The sequence below is a fragment of the Trachemys scripta genome, chromosome 15 (assembly GCF_013100865.1).
Source record: "Trachemys scripta elegans isolate TJP31775 chromosome 15, CAS_Tse_1.0, whole genome shotgun sequence".
NCBI lineage: Eukaryota > Metazoa > Chordata > Testudines > Emydidae > Trachemys > Trachemys scripta.
In genome coordinates this window covers 8,737,726-8,756,939 of record NC_048312.1, presented here as the reverse complement: position 1 = coordinate 8,756,939, position 19,214 = coordinate 8,737,726, and the positions used below count along the sequence as shown (strand labels likewise).

General features: G+C 52.1%; 1 protein-coding gene across 11 annotated transcripts in view; it reads left to right on the top strand.

Annotated features, from left to right (window-relative positions):
* The window catches only part of NCOR2 (nuclear receptor corepressor 2), a 391,355-nt gene that overhangs the window by 342,602 nt on the left and 29,539 nt on the right, over nt 1-19,214 (top strand). For all 11 annotated transcript variants that reach the window (XM_034791186.1, XM_034791190.1, XM_034791189.1 and 8 more), the window contains 7 exons: nt 36-140; nt 1,294-1,397; nt 5,017-5,167; nt 13,283-13,435; nt 14,863-14,949; nt 15,727-16,007; nt 17,830-18,184. In XM_034791186.1, coding sequence (XP_034647077.1) covers nt 36-140; nt 1,294-1,397; nt 5,017-5,167; nt 13,283-13,435; nt 14,863-14,949; nt 15,727-16,007; nt 17,830-18,184 — 1,236 coding nt within the window. The remainder of the gene's footprint in view (nt 1-35; nt 141-1,293; nt 1,398-5,016; nt 5,168-13,282; nt 13,436-14,862; nt 14,950-15,726; nt 16,008-17,829; nt 18,185-19,214) is intronic.

Here is a 19,214-nt window from a genome sequence, read left to right as displayed (position 1 = left end):
TGCAAACATTGTCATGTATGATTAATGTTTTCTAGTGCCTTTTCCTGGAGTAAAGCAGGAACAACTTTCTCCTAGAAGCCAGGCCAACCAGCATGAAAGTCTGGTAATGCAGACGTCCCAAGAGAGCTCCATCCTGAGGGGTAAGCACATAGCAGGGCAGCTGTGATGATCAGTGGAAACCAGGTACCTCTCAGGGAGGCAGCTCAGGGAGTGGAAGGGGATCAACCGAGGCCAAGCTTGTCAAAAGTGACTAGTGGTTTTGGTTACCCTTTAGCTTCTGCTTCCCAACCGGAGACAGAGGACAGATGAGCCAGTCTTCAAAGTGCTTGAGACTGGGCACCTGAAATCACTATTCCCTTGTAAAAATCTGAGCCCCAAACTTCTATCCAAGGGATTTGTCCTCATTCGTTTGGAAGGGCAGTCCGCTCATGAAGAAAGCGAAGCAGCTGCTAATCAAATGGCACCGATTACATTCTGAACTCCAGAATCACGAGTGCATGCTGGGGACACAGAGAGAGAGCGTTTCATTTTTAAATCCAAGCTCCTTTCTGCAGTGCAAAAAAAAAAAGGCACAAAACTCTGTTTTAACAGTATGTTCTTGTCTCTCATAAACACCCGATTAATTCTACCAAATTAAGGAAGTTTGATGGGTTGGCTCAGGACCAAAGTAGATAAAATAGGAACCAACTCAAGGCAGCCCCCAAGCTAAATGTCTTTAGAACTTGGTTTGTTTAGGAGTCGGGGCTGTTTGTGACTTGTTTTCATGTGTCTCTGCCCTCGTGTTTGGAGCTAGGGAGGAAAGATTCAGACTAGCCCCAGAGCGCTACTTCCACCAATAGCTCCAAGCTGAGCAGAGCCAGGCACCACCAGGGAGCCTCCCACAAAAGGTGATTCTCTCAAGAACTTTGAATTAGCACCCAAACCTTTTCGGCTCCCCCATTTTTTTCCCCATCACCGTGTTTGTGAGACGATCGGGCCTGATCCTGAACTCAACGGGGCGCAGTGATTCTTAGGATCTAGCCTGCTGGACGTGCATCTTCTATACAATGTACTGGCCTGTATCAAGATATGCTGGCCTGCATCAAGACATGCCCGCTGTTTTAACCCCTGACACCAGGGATTGCCGAAGGATATGCTACAGTGAGGGTCCCAGGGTCCCGCCCCCGCTGTTGTGCTGAAGGCTCGGGGGCTGTGTGCCGAATGCCAGCGGGGATTTTGTTCAGCTCTCCAGCGTTTCGGGTGAGCAGTCCCCTCTCAGCAACCTAATCCCGCTTACTTTGTTGTAACTTGCAGGGGCATCACTGGGCTCAACCCCAGGCGGGAGCATCAGCAAGGGGCTCCCCAGTGCCAGGCCTCCGTCGGAATCGCCCATCACCTATCGGGGATCCATCACGCACGTAGGTTTCTTCTCTTAACAGCTTGGGGGGGATCTCAGCTGGTTTGTAATGTGGGCTGGGAAGGAACGGTTGCTGTCAGAGCAGACCCTCTCCTGGCGTGTATAGAAATGATTGCAATTTGTTGTTACTTGGAGTGGACTCTGAGCCCACTCGAAATCAAAGCACCCCCTCCTGGCAGACCCATCAGGAGGAATTTCAGAGGACTAAGCAAAGAGGGTGTAAACTCCTGAATAGCCCCGGGGCAGACCAGCAAATCCTGCTCTGACCTATCACCTCTGCAGAGCTGAGTTCAGATCCTGGTGGGGCGAGAAAGGAGAGTAGGAGTGGGTTGGTGCCGCCACCGCCTCCTAGCAGAGCATCTGCACACAGCCCCACCCAGTTTGTCTCCCCACCTGCATAGGAGAGGTGGGGGCTTCGGGGTGCAAGGGCAGCAGGGCAGGACTGAGAAGCAATCTGGAGGAAGATTATGCTGAAGATCAGGTTCGTTCCGTTCTCCAAGACTGGTGAAAAGCAGAAGTACCCAGACTTCACCAGTGGTGAAAGGGGCATTGCATTCGAAACTCCCTTCCCCCATGCCAGTTGTTCTCAGGAACCCAGGCGAAGGCGGGGGTTAGCTGGGGTTCTAATCTTGCTGGCACTCTGTGTAGCAGGCAAAGGAAATGGAAGAGAACAGTAGGCTGGAGAGGGGGGAGACCAAGCCAGCTAAAGGGAATGGGGTGATGAAGTTGAGGGATCAGTGCAGTAAGTCTCCTTCCACTGCTGTAGCAGGGTGTTCTCTAGGCCCTGCCCGAAGGGCTGTCCTGAACGCACTCTGCCTTTTAATCATTTATCATTCATCTTCAGAAGAGCAGCTGCCAAGTGGGGGATAGTTCTGCGGTGTGAGTTATTGCTCAGCACTGTGTGGAAAGCCTAAAAACCATCTGTTTCCCTTGGGGATTTTTATCTGGCCATCATTCAGCTCTTTAAAGCCACTTACAAGCGCTGAGATTTTTTTCCTGTTGTCTGGGTGGCTTCAAAAAGGGAAGATACACTTCCCTGCCCCTGGAAGAGCTATGGGGGGTGGGAGGGACAGCGCTGGCTAGTAGGGTTATGCAAGAGATGTCAGTTCCAGAGCAGGATTTGATCAGACGCTGTTTCACAGCCAGCTAGTTAATTGACATCGAATTCCTGTATTCATCTTAGAAGCAAAGTAACAGCAGGAAGTGAGGTTTGATTCAATGGTGAAGTAGCTCTCGGAGCAGCTGTAACGTGCTAGGCCTGTTTGCAGTGTGTCTGGCGGCTGGGCCCGGCAGGCCAAAGGGCTCTGACATCTCCTCTGAGCAGTGCCCAGGATGCCCTACGGCGCGGCATCATGCAGAATCTCCTGACAGGGAAGCGCAGTGCCCCCGGTTCCTGTAGCAGCTCCCAGCGCTGTGGCTGATCCCTGATCTCAGATTACTCACTCAGGAGACAGATCTTGAATAGGGTGCACTCTGCTCCCAAGCCGCCTGTCATCGCTCGCTTTCAAACCCCCTGCAAACACGTCCGCTGCGGGAAGGAACCTTACCTGGCACTGGGAAAGCCAATGCTGAGCATTTCTGTGAGCCTGTGTCAGAGCAAACAATCAGGGCATTGAAACCTGCACATTGACACGTCCCGTCCCGTCTCTGCAGCCAGCTCTGTGACTGCTGCCCTGACTGCTTACAAAGAGCAGAGACCCATTGAACAGAGGGGTCGAGGGTGGGGAGGGGATGGGACATTCTGTCCTGACGGATTGGAGCAACCTCCAAACACCACCACTCTGAAGTGCTGGCATTTAGAATCAGGTTCCTTATTCACCCCTTACAGCACTACAGACATCGTGTAGCATTCAGCGTGGCCTATTCGTACAGTGTGACTAACGGTGTTTGGATTTTAGCTTTGAACAGCAGGATGCAAGTTGATTCTGGTTTCTCACCCCAGTGCATGGATCGCTAGGCTGCAAGGGCACACGCGGTGAGGGATTGTTACCATGCTAACTCTGTCCCGCGTGCTCCAGGAGAGAGCAGGGACTAGGATGGCAGCTTGGTAAATCGGGAAAGAGGCCAGCGTGGAAACAGAACTTGTCCCCACATACACACGTCATATAGATAAAGCCATACGCACCCTAGTGTGGACTCAGTTATACCACTATAAAGAGGCTTTATGTCAGTGTGGCTAGTCCCATATGCTCAGGGGAATAAGTCGTACCAATATAAGGCACCTTTATACTGATATAACTGCACCCCAGTAAATAATTTACAAGCGCCCCTTCAGGCTGAAATTTGTTCCAATGAAACGTTCATCAAATAATTCCAGGTAACTAAACGAGGCCAAAATCTCAATCCGTTGACAGATAATTCCCAGACAGAAAAAAAAGGATAAATTCTCTGCAGCTAGATCCCTGGCTCCAGCCATGGCCGCACTTGTATAGAGCATTTCCCCCCTTGTGCAGAGAGCCAGAGCAAGACCTGGGCACCTGAGCCCTGTAAATGGGACGTGAAGGTGGCTGGTGTCAGCTCTCTGCCCCGGGGTGAATTTCACCTCCACAGTTGGAGGAGCAGAGGGAGGGAGCTTCCCTGTATTCCTAATTTACATTTCACCCCTATGGCTGTTGGATTGTTTCTTGCATCTCGCTCCGGCTTGGATCGTGAAACAAGACTGGTCCGTTTCCCTCCTGCACCAACTCTTGTGAGCAGCTTGCAAACCCAGAACGACCTTGAATGACGAAAGGGGTGGAAGGAGGATATTCAAGGCTTCCTTGGGGATTTGGACACCTGCGTTCCATTATTTCTGCTGGGAGTTGGGTGTCCAAATGCCTTTCCAAATCTCAGGCCTAGGCTGTTTTGAAGAAAGCGATGGAGGAGGAGGAGTTTGCATAAGCAGCTGTTCCCCTCTTTCTATTTAAAAGCAAAGCGATGAGCCTGGCTCTTTGCGCTGCTCCACCAGTAAACCCCGTTCGAGTCTATAAAGCTGGTGTGATGGAATGACGAATGGCCCTGCATTTTGGGCCCAGACTGCTTGACTGCGTGCCCTTTTGAAGGTCAATGGTTCTGTGATCAGCTGTGCCCCGCGATACTAGTCTGAGAAAATAGTTTACAGTGACAGTAGTCCCACGGGAAAGAAAAATACTTAAGTCGTGTTGGCCATGACTAAGACGTCCCAAGGGAAGGCAGAGCTGTAATAGTGCCTGTCTCTTCAATCCAGTGGGATGGAAAGAAACCAGATAGTGCAGCACGGACGGAGCAAGCAGCGTGGGTTGGTGTTTCCATTCCTGCTTTGCCCAATGGTGGAGGCGCCAGAGCTGCTCTGTAATTGTATCTAGTGAAAGCCAGGCTGGCTCCGTCTCTTTACAGCCTTTGGATGCAAGGCCTGTCCTCTGCGCATGGCGCTCGCCCCTGTCTCTTCCCAGCAACCTCACACAAATCCCGTACCTTTTACCGCTCGGCGTTCGTGTCCTCATCAATAATTAAGCTGCAGATTTCTCGCTATTGGCCCTGACAGGAAGCAGAGTTCAGCTGTGCTCTGCCTCCCTTTTGGAACAGAGTGTACCTGTGTGAGAGAGCTTTCTTGCTTAATTGCTTGTGGCACTGTTAAATATGGATCTTGGTGGCTTTCCAAGGGCACCCCAGCTGAAGTGCTGTACAAAGGAACCATTACCAGGCTGATCGGAGAAGATAGCCCCGGCAGAGCAGAGAAGGCGAGAGAGGATGCCTTGACCAAAGGACATGTCATCTACGAAGGGAAGAAGGGCCACGTGCTCTCCTATGACGGTAAGCTGGAGTCCTCTCTGGTTTTTGGGAAGGGCGGGGGGGCATCAGGTTCATGCACTAATGTTCGGGAGCTAGAATGTTTGGGAAAACATTACAAAGCGTGTCTTGCCGGGATCCAGTTTATATTTCCAGAGTAATTTTCTCCCTGTTCCTGATCTTTGAGGTCTTATCCGAGGGACAGATTTTCATCTTTGATGCACACAGCAGATCTGATCTGTGGCGTGCTGCTTGATTCAGCTGGGAGAGCTGCTGGTGTCGGCAGGAGAGCCCCACGTGTACGGAGGGCAGCACATTTAGACTGTAAGCTCTCTGGGGCAGGGAGCATCTCTTCCGATGTCTACATTAGGGCCTTGCACGATGGGGCCCTGACTGGGGCCCCCGGGGGATTACTGTGTATCAATGATCACGCTGGTACGCTTGCAGTGGGTTTAGTGGATCTGAGGGGAGAGCATCTGCAGGACACCTCTCTCCTTGCGCAGAAGGTAACTTCTCTCCTTGTTCCCACTGGGTCGAATTAAACCATGTTGTGGGTGGCTTCGTGCCCTCAGCCTGTGCACGCTGCTACTGGGATAGAGGGCAGCGTGCCCACCAGTGGGGATGAAGCTGCACCTTCGCGGGAGTCTCTGAAGGCATCAGATTCTAGGGCTTAAGTTCCCCTGTGCCCACGTGAGGCCATTGCACCTCTGAAGGCCCCGGCTAAGAGCTGACAGACACATACTGGGTCCTGTGCAGGTCCTCTGCACTGAGGTGCACGTTCCCTTAGATGTGGAAAGCAGTAAAAGCAAGGCCCATCCTGGCCTAGGGCAAATCTCTCGCACGGAGGGTCATCCCCCTCCGGGACAAGGTGACAGTGTTGAAAGCCCTGTGGCCCAGTGTCACAGCATCCCAGCACCTCGTCAGGGCGCTGCACCTTGCACTGAGCTGACGTCGCCAGGGAGCATGCAGCAGCAGGGCTGTTCAGCGTTGCCAGCCCTGAAGTAAATGGGGACCCTTCGGTTGCCCTTCCAGCTAGGTTTGCAGGTGTCAGGTCAGACCCATGGGAGTTGGGGCCTTTCCATGAAACATGGGGCCGGTGGCAAACCCCATCACACCCCTGGCTCCCCACGTCGAGCAGAGAATGCTTTAAGGGGACTGCCAGGCAGCTGGGGCCTGGGCAAAGGGGCATCTCTTGTCATGTCATAACTCTGCCTTCAGACCCTGCTACCCCCCCCGGCCACCCTGGCTTTGGCCACCGGAGTCCTGCCTAGAGGTTAGAGCACAGGGCTGGGAGTCAGGACTCTGGTTCCATCCTCTGCTTTGATACTGACCTGCCAGGGCATCTCAGGTAACTCACACAGGGCCAAAGGGCAGGCAGGGGAGAGCAGGTGTGTGGAGTCTCTAGCTCCGCCCCAACGCAGGAAGCAGCTGTAGTTTGGCTGATTGCCATCTGGATGAGTCAGGCAGAGACGGGCCAGAGAGGCAACGAGGTGCTGGCTCCTGCCTAGCGCTGGGAGGATGCACCTGGGGAACAGGTGTCATTGGGAGGGCCCAGCGAACACACATCCCACCACACAGCTGAAAGATTCACTGTAGTGTAAGGTCTCCCAGTTGGGTGCTAAACAACGCCCCCTTCCAATGGAGGGCTCCCCTGTAGCAGCCTTCACTAGGCCCTTAACAACACAGAGCCTCAGTTTCCCCCCTGTATAGTGGGGATAACGCCCATTTCCCAGGGTGCCGTGAGCCTGGCGTAGTTAAGGATAACGTTCATGTAGTGCTTGGAGCTCCTCAGCTGGGATCCCTTAGTATTCTCACCTGTTCTGTGGCGCAGGGGAATGGCAGCCTCTTGCCCCCAGGCTGTGCTTAGCACCAGTGGCTCGGTTGCTGCTGCTTAACCCTGTCGTTGCCAAGCTGCAGCACGTCTGGGCCTTGCACTGAGGCTCGGCTCAGCATGGCAATGCGACACAGCTGTGCTGATGCCAGGCATGTTTGGCGATGGTTTTTATGGCTAGGCGGCAGGGCGGCCCCTTTGTGATCCTCATACCGTGCGTAAGAAGCCACAGGCCTCCTCGTCAACCCACAGAAACCTTGCTGTAAATGGCAGTTGGAATCGCTGGTGTTGAGTCAGCGTGTTCAGTGAGCCCCAACTGAACGCAACGTGGAGGTCAAGTGGGGCCCCGTGCACAGTGGCACTTGGAAGGGAACGAGATTCGCTCCTTGTCCCCCCCGTGCATCCCTCTCGGAATGGATGGAGCTGTATTCCCCTTCTCCCAGTGCTTCCATCTTGTCCACTCTCCCCGGTTGCTTCCTTTGACTCCAAGTGCTCCATCTCTTGCGCCGTGGGGTTCTTTATTTCATAGAAGCACACAGGCGCCTCCCCAGAGACAGCTGTGATGGGCCCGTTCCTTGGTGGCCCCCTCCTCCTGGTTGTTGTTAAACTCAGCCCCCACCCGTGGTCAGCCAGCGACGTGGCTCACACAGGGGCTGCTGTCTCAGTGGGACCCGCTTGTGTAGAACAGACAGAGGAAGCGTTGCTGCTCTGGGTGACTCCTATGGGGCGCTGCACATGTTTGCTCTCGAGAGCACGCCAGTGGAAGGGGAGCCCTAGCCCCCTTTAGAGCGTGGAGGACACAGACGCAATGTTGCGTCTCATCGCGTCTCCAAGCTTCATTCTCAACTCCAGCTTGCTAGTATCGCTGCCAATGTCCCCTTTGTGTTACCGGGGCACTGCCAAGGGAGGTAGCTCCAGTGGTTCAGTTTGGTGCTGTCGGTAAACTACGGCAGGGCAGCTCCCAAGCTGGCATCGGTGTCCAGGCCAAGAAGCATGTCTGAAAGGAGCTGTCCGCGCTTGTGGTGGGAGTCCAGCCAGTTGTTCGACTAATCTCCGGGGTGTTACAGCAACACAGGCATGGAGGCTCTTCCCCTCCCTTAAAATATAAGATTGTCTTGATAGTGTGAAGAAAAGGAACATTTCCAACCCGCACCCGTGTGACGGGGAATGCCAACCCCATGCTGGCGAAGCAAGGGTTAAAGAACAGTTTGGGTCCCAAGAGGCCACACCCCTTCACCTCTGCTGGGCATGCTCCCAATGGAGGGAGCCACTCAGCTCAGTCTGGGCTGGCCCAGGAGAGCACTCATGGGCAGCAGCCTCCTGCCAGGAAGCCACCAGGTTCGTGCCTCCTCGCTGCACCGCGGGAAGCCAGTCGTCCCTGGGAACCGAAGGGGACGACTCACTGTTGCCGGCCGAGGAACTGCTGGAGGCGGAGCAGAAGGGACACAAGAGGGACGCCACGTCCAACCCTGGAGACGAGGCCATAGGGGCTGGGACGAGGGTAGGCAGCAACCCAGGGAACATGCATGGGGGTGGTATTGGGACCTGAGCCCTGTGCCAGGGTACCCTGTTTTGAAGGGCCCTGGGTTGGAACTTGGTGGAGTAGGGTGGGCCCAGCTTCTCCTCTGCTCCCCACGCTCACTGCTCGGCGACACTGCCTCAGATACCACCGCTAGGTAAAGCGGCCCCTTGGTCTCTCACCAGTGGACAACGTTCTCCTGGGCTTTGAACTCTTACCAGTAGGCATTCCGTGCCGGAGTTCCAGCCAATCCCCGACAACCCTGCATAGGTCACAGCACTTCTTTAAGTGCAGAGGTGCTCTCTGTGTTAACTCAGTAACCAGCTGTTACTTCCTTCCCCACGCCTGCTCACCGGAGGGCAGGGCTGGCCCTAAAATCAGCTGGCAGTTTGCTCAGAAGCTCAGTTTGCTTCCATGAGTAGTGAGCAGAGGTTGTTTCCAGTGAGGCTTACGAGTGACTCCTCCATACCAGCCTTTCATTGCGCACTGCTCTTCCCCATGCTTCTGGGGCTGGGCAGGTGCAGCCCAGCAGCTGCCTTGAGAGACGCCCTGGCCCCATTGAGTCTGGAAGCAGAGGATGCCGCTTTACAGCGACTGTCACCCTTGGCCTCTTGGAGTCCAGGAGGCTCAGTAACCCAGCCCGATGCGAAGCAGCAGCATTTTGGTGCCTGGCCAGAACACGCACGGGGAGCATGAGTGACTGTCTGACAGAGCTGCATCACTTCTGCTCTGAGTGCAAGGCAGAGATGACTAAGGACCAGATCCTAATCTCAGATGTACCCTCCCGCCTCGCCGTCTATCTTTCAGATCTGCTGCTGTGTCACACCCCCACAGCTCACATCCGTCTCCACAGAGCAACGGCCTTCAGTGTTCGTCTCTCTTGCCACCGCGGCCTGCCTGACAACAAAACGAAGTCGAGAGGTGGGGTGGGGGTGGCGCTTTGGCTGCTAGTGGGAAGAGCTAGTGTGGAGCACTTGCCACGTTCTCGGGCTGAGGAAGGAGCCACCAGAGAGAATGTGCCTGGGGTTGGCTCATTCTCTGTCACTCATCACCGCCATGGGGAGACGCTGCCGCTCTCTCCTGCCCCCAGGTGAGGGTTCCTTGATGTGGGCTGCTGGCGGTGCTTGTCGGGAGGGATGAGGGGGTTGTTCCAGGGTGGTGTCTGAGTGGGTCTCTTTCTCGCTCTGTGTTGGAAGCAGGAGCAGGAGGGGCGAGTCTGAAAAGACAAGCTACAGGCTGGCCCACAAGCTGTTACTCAGTTCCATTCCAGAACTGGTTGCTCAGTTTTCTGGGGCACACTTTGGGGTGTGGCGGCGTGTCCGCTGACGGCGCAGGGCTCTCCGGTCAGTCAAGCGCACAGGCTCAGGATGGGCCAGCTTGGGGTCAGCACCCCTCCACACACCCCGAGTAGGGCCAGCTTTTCCGCCGGGGTCAGCACTCAGCAGCTCCCGCTCTGATGCTGATAGACAGATTTCCAGGCACTCTGCACGCAACGTACAGATCCGTGTGGCTCAGAGAGCAAAAACAGAGCCTGCCCCACTGGGATTGAATTCCCATACCTCCCAGAGCTCCCTCGGCTTCTCCGCTAACAGGCGTGGAGCCCTGGGCAAGCAGCAAAAGGGTTAAAATCCTCCCATGATGGACAGCTCATGAATTTAGGTTTGGAGCCACCCCTGTGGACCCAGCCTTGTGCTGCAGTGACCTTCCCATGCTGGGTGTGAGGAGCATTTTCTGCAGCGCCCACCGGGCACCACATGCAAAGCAAATCTCCATTCCTCTCCCTTTGGATTGTTAACTTTGCCCCAGCTGGGCTCGGTGTCGCCCCAGGGACAGTTGGCAGAATCGCTACCAGAAAACCACGCCGGAAGTGTTTCCAAGCTGTCATCGCAATGAGCAACTGGATTTCTTTAGCCAGCACTCCAGATCAAACAGTTGATCTTAGAAATCATGCCGCAGTAGGGAGAAAAGCCAGAGCTCCTCTCCCAGGCCAAATTCTGCTTTAAAGAATAAACAACCCCAATCCTTGCATTAGCTGCCTGAGCTGTTAATCAGACACGGGGGGATTAGCAAATGGAGAGAATGAACTGCAAAGAATGGATGTGAACCAAATTCCATATGGCTCACACTGCACGTGGGCCTCCCACCGAACCCCCGGGCTGCTGGGCCTGCTTGTGCATGGACTTCACATGACACTACGTGTATAACGATAATGACGATATTTCTTACCCCTCGGAGCATTCATTCAAACGCCTAACCCATGCAGGCAGCATGTTCTAGTGTCTGGGGCTCTGAACTTGGATTCATGAGACCTGGATGCTATTCCCAGACCTGCTGCATGACCTTGAGCAAGTCACAGAATTACTCTGTGCCTCAGTTTCCCACCCCATCATTCGTCTGTGTTGATTGACAGCCATTCAGGGCAGGGATTGTCCCGTGCTCTGAGGGTGAGGCCTTGATTTCGGCTGGAGCCTCTTGGCGCTACCGTAATACAAACAATAATAAGAATACGGGGGAGGGAGGTTAGCATGGTTATCTACGGGGCAATGGCGCTGACTGGTTCACCCAAGGCCACAGGGGGAGTGAGAACTGAAACGAACCTCCAGGAGTTTTCACTGTTTCGATCCCAGGCGCAGACCTGATGCACATACTTGAGCAGGCAGTCCTGCATTGGCGAAGAGATGGGCTCTCTATATCACCCAATAGGTCTTGCCCATCTCTGATTTCTATGATTCTGCATGAAAATCTATTTCAGATGAGAAGAGGAGCTAGCATATGAGGCTTAATTTAATTTGCTTTTGTACTTTCTCCACCAGCCTCTCTTTGTGCATTAGATTTTTAGGCCACCTCTCCCTCTACCTGTACATATTAATAGTAACAATTGAGTAAGAGGGGCCCGGGCAGAGTAATTGGATTTGTGTGTCTGGTTGATTTTCCGCTCCTCTCCGCACCTGTAAGACAAGATGATTTGATCCCTATCTCCTTTCCCCTAGACAATCCTGGGACGGTTTCAAATGCAGTAGTGAATGAGTTAAAAAAAATTAAATTAAATTAAATCGTTAGTGATTATGAGTTCTGGCAAGCAGGGGAAAAAACCTGCAAATTCTGTAGTGCCGTGAGGGTACTTACAAATAAAAGGGCTCTAATGAGACAAAATCCTGTAGCATATGCAAGCTGAATTGTGCTAGATTGGTTATTCTCATTCTACATGTGATTGCTAATGGCTTCTACGAGCAAGGGACATGTTTTCTGAGCAATTTTCTTTCTTTTTAATCTCTCTATTCCCTCCCCCCAAAACACATGAAACAAAGAGAAAAGGGACGACGTTCCTTTTGCAGAAGAGCTATTTAGAACAGATGTTCCTTGATAACAGGATGCGGCAACATTACCCCCTTCATGTGTCTCAAGATGCCTGACTGCTTTCTAAACATCAGCCGCTGATTTTTCACGTCGAATGAGTCTGAAGCCAAGAGAGAGACTGAGATTCACTTTCTGTTTCCCAGAATCTTTCCCCAGGCCCTTTTCGGTTTGATTGTATGGTGATTGCAGAAACTGATAGTGGGGGTTGTGTCGTAATAATCCCATTTTATTCATTACTGGCTTCACAGAAGAGAACTTTTGTTCCCAAACTCTCTGGGACCAAACAAATGTTTTGAACTTCTCCTGTGTTTTCTGTAACTGTGTAATCCTAGATATGGTGTGTGAGAAAGAAGAGGATCAGGACACCAGCATTCCTTGGCAGGATAGACTAGTACAGGGATAACAGACAATGAGTATATCTTATGCAGGCCAATTGCGGAGCTTGGAGCTTGTTACATAAACCTTGGGCTTTCAGCTGTGTCATAAACTGTCTTGTAAATTTCATGGGGTGGGCTGCATTATGCAGGAAATAAGAATGTAGCAGCAGGATGGATTTGCTGATGTTAAATCCAATGGTGAATCATAGATTTTTTTTTTCCAGGCTGTAGAACAGACTTCCAAGGGAAAGGGGAGAGCCCCATCACTTGGAAATATAGAATATAGGTGCAACAGAGCTGTAGTAGGCAGTACTGCATTGGCAGGGAGATGGGTTTAATAGCCCAATAGGTCTTGCCTATCTTGAATTTCCATAGTTCTGCGTGAAAATCTATTTTACATTGGAAGAGGAACTAGTATTTGAGGCTTAATTTAGTTCTGTAGCTTGATACTGTACTTTCTCCACCAGCCTCTGTTATGGTGCATTGGATTTTTCACATCCTCCTTTGTCTTTAAGTGGTTTGTCCATCTCTTGCTTCTGATTAGAATAACGCGAGTGTTCTTTATGCTAGTTTTGATGTTAAAGGTTTTTCTGCTTTGCTTCTTCCCCTTTGCCTGCTTTTCTCATCTGGGGAATGTCTCCAAGTGTCTGCTAGGGAGACTGGACAAGATCACAAGCAGTAGGTGTATTCAGGAAACAGCGCCACAGGGCTAATTTCAGTGGGAGTTTCAGCTGCTTACACCAGAGCTGAATTCGCTCCCTATCGTCTCACAGGCTGTGTCTGGATAGTGGAAAAGACGGATGCTCTTGCCCAAACATGAGGCCATGGAATTTGGAATCTGAGGCGGGCAGGGAGGGGGGAGAGAGGCTGAATTTCCTGGAACCCAGCAGCATGGTGTAATGCCGACAAAGCTTGCTGAGTGCAAGCTGAATTGCGGGACTCGCGCCTATGGGAGCGAGCCTTTAGTGGACGTGCGAATGACAGTAAACAACCTCGCTCGCTCACTCCCCCTTCTTCATGCTGCTACTGTTTCTTCATCTCCTTTTATTTCCTAGGTGGAGTCGGTGCTTCCCAGTGCCCCAAGGAGGATAGCAGAAGCGCTGGCGCTTCTCATGAGACCACTGGTACCAAACGGACCTACGATATGATGGAGGGGAGGATCAGCCGGGGTTTGCCGGCGCGCGATCTGTCGTCCACGAGTATTGAAGGTGGGTTTGGGGGAATCTTTCAGTCGTGCCATGTCAGGAGTCAAACACCGGGGCAGCAAGTGTGCGGCAGCTTTCCAATTCTGAGAACTCTCCCCGTCTCCTGAGAGCAGGAGAAGTGGCAGCAGCCTGCTTTGGAGGAGATGCGCAGTGCTATGCGCTGTCCCGCAGGAAAAAAAAAAAAAACACACACACACACACACACACCTACCTCTCCTCCCCCCCCAATAGCTGTCTTCTGGATCTATCAATACAGTGAGAACTTACAGGCCTTACCAGAAAAATTACTTTTAATTCATCCGTCCTTCTCAACACCCGTGCTTTGTGCCCCGCACAGAAATGGCCAAGTTGCTCTAAACTAGAGATACAGGCTGCGATTGTCAGTGGTTGACAGGCACACATCTCCCATTGAAGGTCCCAGCTGTAACTGTTGAAGGGACTTCAGCAGATAATTCTAGCTGTAAAAGGCTTTGCTTAAAATAGACCCTAAAAAAGGCTTTACAAACCCTAACCCTAATATTTAGTAGAAAATTTTTCTGGCCCCGTTACCAAGAGAACCCAGCGTCGGAGCCAGCTAACTCTGCACATATAAGATGGTCAGCTCTTTGGGACAGGGCCTGTGTTTTTGTTGTGTGCTTGTACAGCACCTAGCACAATGGGTTCCTAGGCCCTACTGTAATAAAAGAATAAATAACCATAATAATAAAGTGACGATGCGTGTGAAACCTCTGATTTCATTGGGGCTACTTACAAGTGTTACAGCGTTTGTAAGATTTGGGATCCGAGTATCTAGTTTATCTATAGGGCTTATATATTTTAAGAGTGGCATCTTCATTCTCTCTAGACCCCATGGAACTGAGAGCAGGGGAAAGTTACACAGAAATTTTGCGGGGGAAGGAGCAAAGTGGGTTTCTGATTTATAAAGCAGGAAGCGATGCAATTTTGAAGTTACAATGCTCTAATTGCTATCTAATGGGTAGATGAATCATATTTTTGTTGGAGGTGTTGGCATCTATCCATACTCTTTGGGCGTTACTGACATACATGCATCTCAGGGAAAACTTTAAGGAAAGATGATCGTTCTGGACCTGCAAATGCTTTTTTAACCTGAAACTTTCCCTTGCAGCATTTTGAATCCAAACAGGACAGCAATAGTAGGAAAACAAGAAAGTGAAACTGACTAGAAACAAAGGGAAACTGACCAGTCTGACCTTTTGGTCCCCAAAGTACAAGAAGTAAACAAGCAGTTCAAAAGGAGAAAAGTAAACTAGCTATTTAGAAAGCATTTTTGTATTAATCCCAGGTGGTGCTATTACTGGAGAAAACTTTTAAAAATTAGGTGATTTCTCGCTTGTCAGTGTTCCTTTAAGATATAATGAAAATGTCAGCAGTCTTGCTACCTTCTGACTGTTCTCTTTGGCCTGTTCTAGGTCTAATGGGTCGAGCGATCCCCCCCGACAGACACAGTCCCCATAACTTAAAGGAGCAGCATCATATCCGGGGCTCAATTACACAAGGTAATACTGGCAAATATCCAGATCAGGAAGTATATGTGGGGGGGGGAGGGGGAGATAGGCCATTTCCTCATGTGCAACTCAGCACTATCCATTAACCCTGGATGCAATTAGTGTGGAAGGAACTAAGGTCTGAGTTGTCCCACTGGTTCTGCAGTCACATTGCAGACCTAGCCAGTGACTGGAGAAGCAGAGTCTCCTAGTGGGTAGAACACTGGACTGGGACTCAGGGGACTTGAGGTCTACTTCCAGCTCTGCCACTGGCCTGCTGGGTGACTATGGGCAAGTTACTTCCCTGCTCTGGGACTCAGTTTTCCTCATCTGTAAAATGGGGATAATGATCCTGACCTCCTTTGTCAAGTGTTTTGAGATCAAATGATGCAAAGGGATAGGTAAGAGCTAGGTATTCATCATCATCATATCTGCTTCTTGGCGAGGGTGAGATTTTCAGAAGTGAGACGTTGACATTTGGCCTCACTCTGCTCTTGTTTAAGTCACTGGTAAAATTCCCATTGGGGAGCTCACTGAGAGCAGAGCTGAGCCAACGCAGAGCATTTCTGAAAAATCCCACTCTTGGTCTTTACGACCCCATATGGCGAGGCAGTTGGGGCTTTGCAGAACCAGTTGGGTTGCCCAGGCTCTGTAGTGGCCTTGCATGTGAACTCCATCAAACCCCCATTGCCCACAGCCTGTATAGAGGCCGTAAGTACATCATTCAGTTTGCATGACCTGCTTCTTTGGAGACTCACATTGGTGCATTACCTTCTTGGGGGGTTGCAGGAATCCCACGATCCTACGTGGAGGGCCACGAGGACTACCTCAGAAGAGAAGCCAAACAGCTCAAGAGGGAAAACACTCCCCCAAGGGACTTATCCGACACTTACAAAGTCAGGCCTCACGAGGGCCTCGCTCCCTTGAAAATGAAAGCAGCTCACGAAGGCCTCGTTGCCACCGTGAAGGAAGCGGGAAGATCGATCCACGAGATTCCCAGGGAAGAGTTAAGGCGCACGCCTGACATCCCGGTGGCAGCAAGGCCTCTGAAGGAAGGATCCATCACACAGGTGCGTTCCTTGGGGGAGGGGCAGGTTAGTTTGCATGAGGTCAAGGGGGTCAGTACGGCGCCAGGTGGATGAAGGCACCCAAGCACCGGAGAACTGGGCCAAAGAGAGGTCTCCATGGGGGTGTCTCCTGTAGAACTTTGGCCCCTGTTTTGAAATACGTTAAAGTTTGGCATGTACTTGGCCCTCTTTCCCCAGAGGGGCGCAGTGCACACATGGGGAGTCACAGAGCTTGAAAAGATCTCCAGGGGGCTGCATGTCCAGCCCCTTCATGGGTACCCTGTCAGAGCAATTCTGCATGGGGTTTGTCGTCCAGAGCATATTTTAAGTCCTAGCAAACATTGCGAGTGATTCTTTCACTTATTGCCCGCCTGAATCTTTTAGTACCTGGGGTATGAGTGTAACCTCCGAACTAATTGGGCCTTGTTACTTGTGTAGACTCCTGGCCAGGGCCGGCTCCAGGCACCAGCCCACCAAGCTTGTGCTTGGGGCGGCACCTGGAGGGGGGCGGCGCGGTGCGGCGCTCCAGCCCCCAGGGAGAGCAGGGCCATGGCCGGGCTCGCCGCCCTCCCCCCGGGGCTCCGGCCGCCCTCCCCCCCCCCCCTGCAGGGGCGGGGGGGCGGCCAGCGGCTTTTTTGCCTGGGGCGGCAAAAAAGCCAGAGCCGGCCCTGTTCCTGGCGAACTTAGTTAGTTAAACTAAGGGTCTGTCTGCGCAGCAAAGCTGCCTGGGCTAACTGACCCGGGCTAGCTTGAACCCAGCTAGTGCAGGTCACAGTTGCAGTGAAGCCAGTACAAGCCCAGCACAGACCCTGATAGGCACTCGGCTCACTAGCCTTGTGTGGTGCCCACGCTGCGCTGTCTTGGCTGCTATTGTTAGCCATGCTAGCTAGATTCCAGCTGGCTCAGCTAGGCTGGCCCGATGTAGAGACGTACCCTGGGAGCAGAGGTGGAAAGAAGTGGAATGGGTTGTGCTTTTGCAAAAATGTCATTGATCAAGTTCTTTTTTTGTAAAACAAGGGGCCTTCTGTCTAAATGACACCTCCTTAATCTCCTCCTTCCTCCTCCCCCCCCCCGCCATGAAATATTGGGGTGGTGGGATGAGATGAATTATGCCAATTTTGGCCTCTCTCTAATGAAGAGTGCCCCTTTCTAACCACCTTTCTGAGACACCCACCCACCCCATGTAAACTTCTTGGGTCCTGTGTTGTCAGTTACACAGGTATAAACCCAAAGTAAACTCACTGAAGTCAGTCGGAGTGACTCTGGATTATGTAGGTGTCGCTAGGAGCAGGGTCTGTCACCTCCAGCAGGGCCGGCTTTAGGAATTGAGGAACAAGTGCTTGGGGCACGTCTCGTGGCTTGGACTCGCACCGTACATGGAGTGTTTCGATAGCAGCTGTTTAGAATACTCATGACTGTTGATTGTATCGTATTTCTCTGGGGTGTGTGGGAGAAGCGCAGTGGATATAGACACTCATTGATGGTGATTCACCTTCCTGGTGTCACAGTGGGGAATGTGCATTTACATGCCATGTTCTGTTGGGCTGTCGCTCCTGGAGACGGTTGATTCCCATGGGAATAGGAGTCTCCACTCACCCTTACCTGTTCCAGTGGAATAGCATTGCCTCCTAGTTCTGAGTCTCACCGCTGCAGATCTGTGTACAGTATTAGTGCTGTTGATTTTCAGTGGGACTTCTGTTCCCAAGTCACCTGAGCACGGCGTGTGAGTGACAACCTAAAAGAGCAAACTGAGATCTTCACTGATTCTGCCCCGTTGCGTTCCCTTCCCCACTCTGATGCCCTCTTCGCTGCCTTGTTTCCCCAGGGTACCCCACTGAAATACGACAGCAACTCTTCTTCAGTAAGTGCCAAAAAGCATGATGTCCTGTCGATCATCGGGAGCCCAGGGAGGACTTTTCACTCTGTTCACTCGCTGGATGTCATGCAAGACCCAAGGACTCTGGAAAGAGTTTGTTACGAGGAGAGCCTGAAAAGCAGGCCTAGCCCAGTTACAAACTCCGGAGGTTCAATTACCAGGGGAGCCCCCGTGATTGTCCCTGAGCCCGGAAAGCCTCGCCGTAGCCCGCTTACCTACGAGGACCACGGGGCAGCGTTTAGCAGCCATCTGCATCGAGGTTCTCCGGTATCCACAAGGGAGTCGACCCCAAGGCAGCATGAAGGTAACTCTTGTTCTCTAGCAGACCCCTAATGTGCTGGGGACACTTAGGGCTTTTAGGAAATGCTAGGATTGGAGCATACAGGGCGTTGGCCGGGTTCCCACCCTCGCCCCCTCACAAACGCCAGAGGGAAATGTGGGTAGTTGCCGTGGACCAAATGTTGTGGTGTAAATCTGGAATATCTCTTGGAAGCCAATGGAGATGGCTCCAGATTGACACTGGAATCGCTGAGACGGAGATTTGGCCCTGTGTGATTCTGAAAGCCGTGCTGCAGGGGAGGCGTCTACTCTGTACGCAGGCTTTGATCTAGAACGCCCATGTTTTAATGGTGTGGGAGAAAGCTCAGTGCTAAGTAACATGGAAAATTGGGGGGAGGGAGGTTATTTTCTCCCCTCGCTTCTGTGCAAGTGTGTTTGTCTACCCAGCTCTGCATTTATACCTCATCCATCACCATAGCATCTGAGGGCTTTGGCTGTAGTTGGGTATAATCCCTGCTAGCCAGCAGACGGAGACAGTCCAGTTGGGTTGTTGAGACCTGACATCCCTTTGGGAGATGCAAAAGTTTTGCTGCCTCAGAATGCTTGTGTGTTTCCAGCAGGGGGCGCAGTTCCACCTGCAGGCGTAGAAATCACTTGGGCCGCTCACCAGCAGCCTGCGAGCAAGAAGACCCCGGCCTGGCAGAGCACTGGGATTGTGCTGCCATAGCTGCTCTCGGAGGCCACATTCAAAAGCCAGCAAGGTTGCTCGGTCAGGCAGAATTTGGCACAGTGCAAATCTAGCAATCCAGAGCACAGACGTAGCCAGAATGACTCGCAGCCTGGCTGATAGTATTGCTCTTCAGTCCAGCAAATGCCTGTTTCCTTTCGTCCTGTTAACTCTTGGTTGCTTGGTGAAACACGAGCACATATGCATAGAGCGCATTTATTGTAACAGACAGCGTCCGCTCCAGCAGCGCTTTCCCCTAGATCCAGCCAGAGCCTCAGGGATCGTGAATCATCAGGCGGAGCAAGATAAATCTCATCCTGACTGCGAC